The sequence below is a fragment of the Enhydra lutris genome, unplaced genomic scaffold (genome assembly GCF_002288905.1).
Source record: "Enhydra lutris kenyoni isolate GAN:26980312 unplaced genomic scaffold, ASM228890v2 scaffoldscaffold27, whole genome shotgun sequence".
NCBI lineage: Eukaryota > Metazoa > Chordata > Mammalia > Carnivora > Mustelidae > Enhydra > Enhydra lutris.
In genome coordinates, this window is record NW_019154111.1 from 2,623,259 (window position 1) to 2,630,827 (window position 7,569).

Here is a 7,569-nt window from a genome sequence, read left to right on the forward strand (position 1 = left end):
ACTTGTAGTGAACCTATGTCTCTGGGTTGTGACTTTCAGCTTCTCTGTAACTTTGGTGAAACAGGATAGAGAGACTGGAGTTGGCTATTTCCCAGATTGGGAATTTGGGCTATAACCCAAATTGGTTAGGCTCTGGTAAAAATCCAAGGTATTTAGGCTTTGATAAAATAGTGTCCCTTAAAGCCAGGCATATTTCAGAATATTTACAAATTCCTTGGTGTATTTCAGAATGGTTACTTTCACCCTTCACCTAATTGATAGGACTCTGAATTTTCTGACCTTCACTCTGAGATCCTGACAAGGACCCTGAACATACAATTCACAAATGCATGGGGGCCCTCCTAACACTGGGACTCTCTGAAAGTTTTAGCCCCCAAGTTTGTCCTTACAGAGCCTACAATTTGTCAAGTACTTTCTAACCTCAAACTAGCTCCAGCAATGGACTTCTGCATCAGATTTTCTGCTCCAGTACACTGTGATTCATTGTATTTGCCTATCTTTCCAATTTGAAGAACATTGGTTTGCCCAGTGACCTTAATTCTCTGTTGGATTTAAGAAAGGATGCTGATTTTCAGTTTCTTTTTGTTTTATTGCTGCTGTGAGGACAACAGTGACAACTTCCAAGCTCCTTAAATGGAAATCAGAAATCCTTCTAATTGTTTGATTTTAATATAAAGTACAGATATAGAAACACTACACAAAGCAAATGTATATCTAATTTATCATGAGATAAGTACCCTTATAGCTACCAGCCAGATCAAAGAAAAAGAAAGAACATTCATAGAGACCTCAGAACCTCCTGTGCTACCCCATTACAATTATAATCCTTATTTCCCTAAAAGTAACTATCTTTGCAATAATCACTTCACCATGTTTCTTTTATCACCCAAATTTACATCGCTACATACTATAGCTTAGTTAGTTTTGACCATTTTTTTAAAATTTCATGTATCCTTTTAGTCCTTTTAATCTGTAGATCCTTTCAGCATCCCTTTCTTTTCCTTATATCTGTTGAAATCACTAGGTGTTTTAACAGTAGTTGTCTATAATCTGGATTTTGGTGATGGTATCCTTATGATACAGTAAGTAAAGTTCTCTATATATTTTCCTGTAAATTGGCAGCTGAATTCAGAGGACTGATAAGACTAAACTCCTCTAGTTTTGAAAAATGAAGGTCTTTTACAGTATTTCATCCAAAGACACATAAGATCTATTTTTCTTTTTTCTATGATGTTAGAAACAGTTGATGCACGATGTATAAACATCACTAAGCATTGCTAAATGGTGATATTCTAATTCTAACATGTTTCATTAATTATCTACAATACTTTGATATTTTCATTTACTGTACATTTACCCAAAATAAATACTTGAATCTTTCCATTTATCAGATCTCAAAATAATAAATAGGTTTCCTTAATCTCCTTTGAAGGTGAATAACTTGTAAATATCATTATGAACTCATGGTTCTAAATATGTTTGATGGGTTTTAAATGACTGTAATCATTGTATTTTCAAATTACAACTTGTCCCATATTGGCTAGTGAAAGTCTCTTCAGTTTGGACCCTGAATCCTTTTAACATGTCCCTAGTCAGCTTTGATATTTGGTATGACAAAATGTTCCAAGCTCATCCTGTTTATTTCTGGCCCCAGACCTGGAGTTGGCCATATATCCTGGAGGATTTGCTTCTTATGGTTTAAATGGCCATTTAGGACTGTGATCAGGGCCTAAAGGGCATGCTCATTGTTACTGGGTTAGTCATTGAACTACCACTCAAAAAAAAAAAATTTGAGAATACACACACACACACATCCATATGCATGTATATGCATACATACAGAGAGAGAGAGAAAAAGAGAGAGAGATTCATACCAATATGCCTAATCCAATTCAGAAATAAACAGACTATGATAATGGCACACACCAATCTGACTATAGCCCCAGCAATGGGGGGGGGACCACCTACTCTGACTCCAGGCCCCACCCACCAGCAAAAGCTCCTCAGGGAACAACACAGAGAAAGTACCCTATAGTTCAATGCTATCACCTCTTGGGCAAACACCTGATCCGACTCAATGCAAGCCATGGCAGCTCCAGACAAGCCTAATAACAACACAGAGACAAAACCCTTCCCACAACAGGCAGAGTCATTGCAGACAAATGGACTGAAGGCAAAAGTGGCTCAGCCAGAAGAGCAGGGCACATGCCACACACATAGAAGACACCCCTGAAGTGCCAGGTTCCATTGAACAAGACACATTGCTCTGCAGGTCACACTACAGGACCTCTTCTTCATAAGGCCACTACTTTCAAGATCACCACAGGTAGCTGGCTTTCCTAACATGCAGAAACAGAGAGACAAAAGGAGACAGAGGAATATGTCCCAAATTAAAGAACACAACAAAATCAAAGAGTGCTGATTGAAACAGAGATAAATAATATACCTGATAAAGAATTTAAAGCAATGGTCATAAATATACTCATTGGACTTGAGAAAAAAAGAGTGGAGGACCTTAACAAAGAGATAGAAAACATAAACAAGAATCTATCAGACATGAAGAACTCAATAACTGGAATTAAAAATACACTAGAAGGAATATATAGCAGACTAGAGGAGGCAGAATAATAGATCAATGACCTGGAGGACAAAGTCAAGGAAAACAATCAAGCTGAACAGGAGACAGAAAAATAATAATAATAAAAAATAAAAATAGAGGGAACTCAGCAATACCATCAAGCATAATAACATTTGTATTATACAGATCACAAAAGGAGAAGAAAGAGAAAACAGGGCAGAAAACTTATTTGAAGAAATAATAGCCAAAAACTTCTGAATCTGGGGAAGGAATAGAAACTCAGATCCAGGAGGCACAGAGAGCCCCCTATTTAACCAAACCAAGAAGGTCCACACTCAAATACATAGTATTTAAAATGGCACAAAGAAGGGGTGCCCGAGTGTCTAAGTTGGTTAAGCATCTGACTTCAGCTCAGGTCATGATCTTAGGGTCATGGGATTGAGCCTGCATTGAGCTCCACATTCAGAAGGAAATCAGCCTGAGGATGCTCTTCCTCTCTCTCCCTCTGCTCCTCCCCCTGCTTGCTCTCTCTCTTTCTCAAATAAATAAATAAATCTATAAAATTAGATTAGATTAAATTAAATTAAAATGTAAAATGGCAAAAAGTAGTGATAAAGAGAGAATTTTAAAAGCAGCAAAAGAAAAACAGTTATATACAAGGGAAGCCCCATAAGTCTATCCACTTATTTTTCAGCAGAAACATTACAGGCTGGAAAGAAATGGCATGGTATGTTCAAAGTGCTGAAAGAAAAAAGCCTACAACCAAGAATATTGCATCCAGCAAGGCTATAATTCAGAATAAGAGGAAAGATAAAGTGTTTCTCAGATAAACAAAAGTTAAAGGAATTCGTAACGATTAACTCAGCCCTACAAGAAATGAAAAGGGGACTCTTAATGGAAAGGAAAGACCATAAGCAGGAGTAGGAAAAGTAGGAAACACAAAAGCAAAAAAATTAAGTACACCTATAAAAATCAGTCAAGGGATTCACAAAATAAAAGGATGTAAAGTACAATGCCATATTCCTAAATGTTAAGGTGGTGGGGAAAGGAGTAAATAATGGGTTTAAATTTAAGCAACCATAACTTACTATATACTATTATATGCATAGATGTTATATAGAAACCAAATAGTAACCACAAATCAAAAACCAGTAATAGATATGCAAGAAATAAAGAGAAAGGAATCCAACTATCTGATTAAAGAAAGCCAGCAAACCATGAAAGAAGAAAGCAAGAGAAGAAACAGAGAACTATAAAAATAACTTAAAAATAAGTAACAAAAGGGCAATAAGTACACCCATAAATAATTACTTTGAATGTAAATGGACTAACGGCTCTAATCAAAAGACACAGGGTGGGACGCCTGGGTGGCTCAGTTGGTTAAGCAGCTGCCTTCGGCTCAGGTCATGATCCCAGCCTCCTGGGATCGAGTCCCACATCGGGCTCCTTGCTTGGCGGGGAGCCTGCCTCTCCTTCTGCCTCTGCCTGCCGTTCTGTCTGCCTGTGCTCGCTCGCTCTCCCTCTCTCTCTGACAAATAAATAAAATCTCTAAAAAAAAAAAAAAGACACAGGGTGACAGAATGAATAAAAAAGCAAGACCCACCCATGTGCTGCCTACAAGAGACTCATTTAAGACCTAAACACACAGGCAGATTGAAAATAAAGGGCTGGAAAAGCATTGCTCATGCAAAAGGAAGTAAAAAGAAAGCTAGGGTAATGATAAGTATATCAGACAAGAGAGATTTTAAAACAAAGATGTAATAAGAAACAAAGAAGGACATTACATAATCATAAAGGGAACACTCCAACAAGAAGATACAGTTGTAAATATTTATGTATCCAACATAAGAGCATCCAAATTCATAAAGCAGCTATTAACAAACATACATATTGACATAATCAATACTAATACTATAATAGTAGAGACTTTAACACCCCACTTACATCAAAGGATAAATCTTACAAACAGAGAATCAGTAAGTAAGCAGTGGCTTTGAATGATACAATAAGTAAACAGTGGCTTTGAATGACACATTGGACCAGGTAAATTTTAACAGCTATATTCAGAACATCCTATCTTAAAACAACAGAATATATATTCTTGTCAAATGCACATAGAACAGAGTCCAGAATAAATACATGTATTATGTTGGGAGGCAGTCTCATGTGCACAGTCTTTTGACCTCTACTTAGCCACATAAGAATGGCAGAAATATTGACAATGGCGGTCAACAGGAAAGGGGCTGGGACTAGACAATATAGAAAGTGAGATATGGATTAGGAAGCTCCCTATAGACCTGGAGGACAGCTTGGTAAACTCTGTCTTTGTAGGGGGAGGGGGAAAGGAAGAAAGAAATGTAGCTGAGAGAGAAGGGAGATGGAATGCCCTGTGTTACGATTGGATAATGTGAGGAATGTAGGGAGAAGCGACCAGGGGTGGCCCCTTTTCTGCACTCCTGCCTCATCCCAGGGACACACCAAGGTCAGCTTGCCCTTGTAAGTTCAGGTCCCAGAATTCATGCCCTCCCACATCTGGGGCTTGGGTGATAATGAGAATCATGCTAGATAAGAAAAATGCCTCTTTCTAAGACCCTCCCTCCTCACCATGAGAAAGTCCACCAATTAGAGACATGTCTGAATTAACATACATCTCCCTGAGATTGGAAAGGAGGCAGGATTGTGGAATGAGTTCATCCTTACAACTGCCAATTGAGAAGATCTACAGGGAGGTAGCATCCCTGTAAGACCTGGGGACAGGAACCTCAAGTAAAGGTTGGACCTCCTGAGGCTGAACTTGGGGTCACTCACAAAAGAAATAGAGGGTGCTTTAGGCAGTGAGAAAATCATGTAAGCCCAGGACAAAATATAGGAAGATGACTCAACACCTAGAATCAATCATGGAGGTCAACTGCCACAGAATGAATTATACTCCTCCTTGCTTTTCCCATTCAAAGAGCTGAGTGTTCCAAGAAATATCACATATATTTTGCACATTTACACCTGTTAAATTTATACTATAAGATGTATTATAACTACAGAAGTATGTATGAGAATATATATCCAATTAAAAAATAATAATGAGATCTCCCATTGTAAGAATCATCTGATTATAAATTGGAGCACTGTCAGTGTCTTAAAATTCTCTTGAAGAATTTTGTGGAATTCTCATGTAGATCACAAACAACTTAGTGTTGAAAATGATCATTTCAGATTGCATTATTGCTTTCAGACTACTCAGGTCCATGACGATGTGTCTGTGATTGTCCTTAGGACACAGCTACCCTTTGAGGAATTGATGGCAGCGTTTCATGAAATCTCGAAAGGCCTCTACAAATTTATCATTCCGGAGGGTGAAGATGAATGGGTTCAGAAAAGGGGTCACCACTAAAACCATCAGTGATGCTACCCTGTTGTACTCAGCTGCCTGTGTTTGCTTGGGTTTCACATACAGGAATAAGCAGGTGCCATAGCCAATCACAACAAAGGTGAAGTGGGATGCACAGGTAGAGAAGGCTTTCTTCCGACCAGAGGCTGAAGGGATCTTGAGGATGGTGGAGATGATGTAGGTGTAGGAGATGATTGTAGGGATCAAAGAACCAACAATAATGAATACAGCCATTAAAAAAAGAATAAACTCTGTGAAAAGGCTGTCATCACAGGATAGTTTGAGCAGTTGCCCTCGGTCACATAAAAAATGGTCTAACACATTTGATTTGAGGAAGGTAAGCTGAAATGTGGCATAGACAGGCCAGATTTGAAATAGGAACCCAAACACCCATGACACAATGACCACCCAGATGCAGGTGTGGCTGTTCATAATGATGTTGTACCTCAGGGGGTTACAGACAGCCACATAACGGTCCACAGCCATTGCTCCCATTAATACCAACTCTGACGTACCCAAAGAAAGCTACAAATATAATTGTGCACTACATGCTGTCAAAGATATTGCCTGCATCCCAGGAAGCAGTAACCCCCAGAGCATCAAGGGGACAGGAACTGATGTGATCTGGATCTCTAGGACAGAGAGGTGGCCAAGGAAGAAATACATGGGGGACTGCAGGTGTTTATCAACACTGACAATCACAATGATGAGCATGTTCCCCATGACTGTCACTGAGTAGAGAAGGAAGAATGTGGCAAAAAGGATATTGTGTAGCTTTGGAGCCACGGAAGCCAAGTAGATAAAATTCAATGGCACTAGAATAATTCCTCAACATTTAGTCCTGTGTCTTGCCCTTTATGAAATCTAGAGAACAAAGAAGAGCTTACATGCTTCTAATTTCAAAGGACTGAAGCTATTCCCAAGTCGAGGAAGTATTATCTCTGCTCTTGGGTTCCACATCATGACAAATGGGCTCATCTTCTAGTATTCTCTGTACAAGGTTGATGTGAAATGTTTTATGAAGAAAATACATATTAGAATAAATATACATATGCAAAAAGGTGAGCATTAGTCACCAACAACCCCCCCCATATGCACCCTCGTCTTTCAACTCACTGGTCCTTCTGCCTCTAACTCTGCTCTGACCTGCCACCCTGTCCACTTCCCTGACTACAATGAGCTCATTTCTAACACCAATGCTTCCCTCCTGAATGCCCTAAACCATATTCTCTGCCCCTTATGTCCATGTCCTACAGAATCCTGACAATCCCACCCAGATATGGTAACTTCTTCCCTTCATCTCCACTGAATGTGCACTCTATTTGCCTTATGTTCACTTGAAGTTCTCACTTCAGTTATCTTAATCATTACTTCAGTCTCTTGTTAGAGCCAGCTTGCAGAGTGGTGGGGTCTATCTGGGAAACTGTCATAAGATAAGAGCTATACTGAGACAAACTATTGAGTCTTTCCCTGTATTCTGGGGAGCTGGCTCCCTGGAATAGAGTATTCTACTTTGTTTCTCCTTATTCTTATCACGAAAGACATCTCTATCTCTCATTTCAATGACTGTGCCTCCTCCTCATAGGAAGAACCTCATTCGTTTCCA

At 39.1% G+C, this 7,569-nt stretch overlaps 1 protein-coding gene across 1 annotated transcript; it reads right to left on the reverse strand.

The window, feature by feature from the left end:
* Positions 1 to 5,855: 5,855 nt before the first annotated feature.
* On the reverse strand, positions 5,856 to 6,798 carry LOC111152106 (putative olfactory receptor 9A1). The gene is given in 2 exon segments (XM_022510415.1): positions 5,856 to 6,735; positions 6,737 to 6,798. Coding segments are annotated over 2 exon segments (942 nt in total).
* Between the last annotated feature and the right edge of the window lie 771 nt (positions 6,799 to 7,569).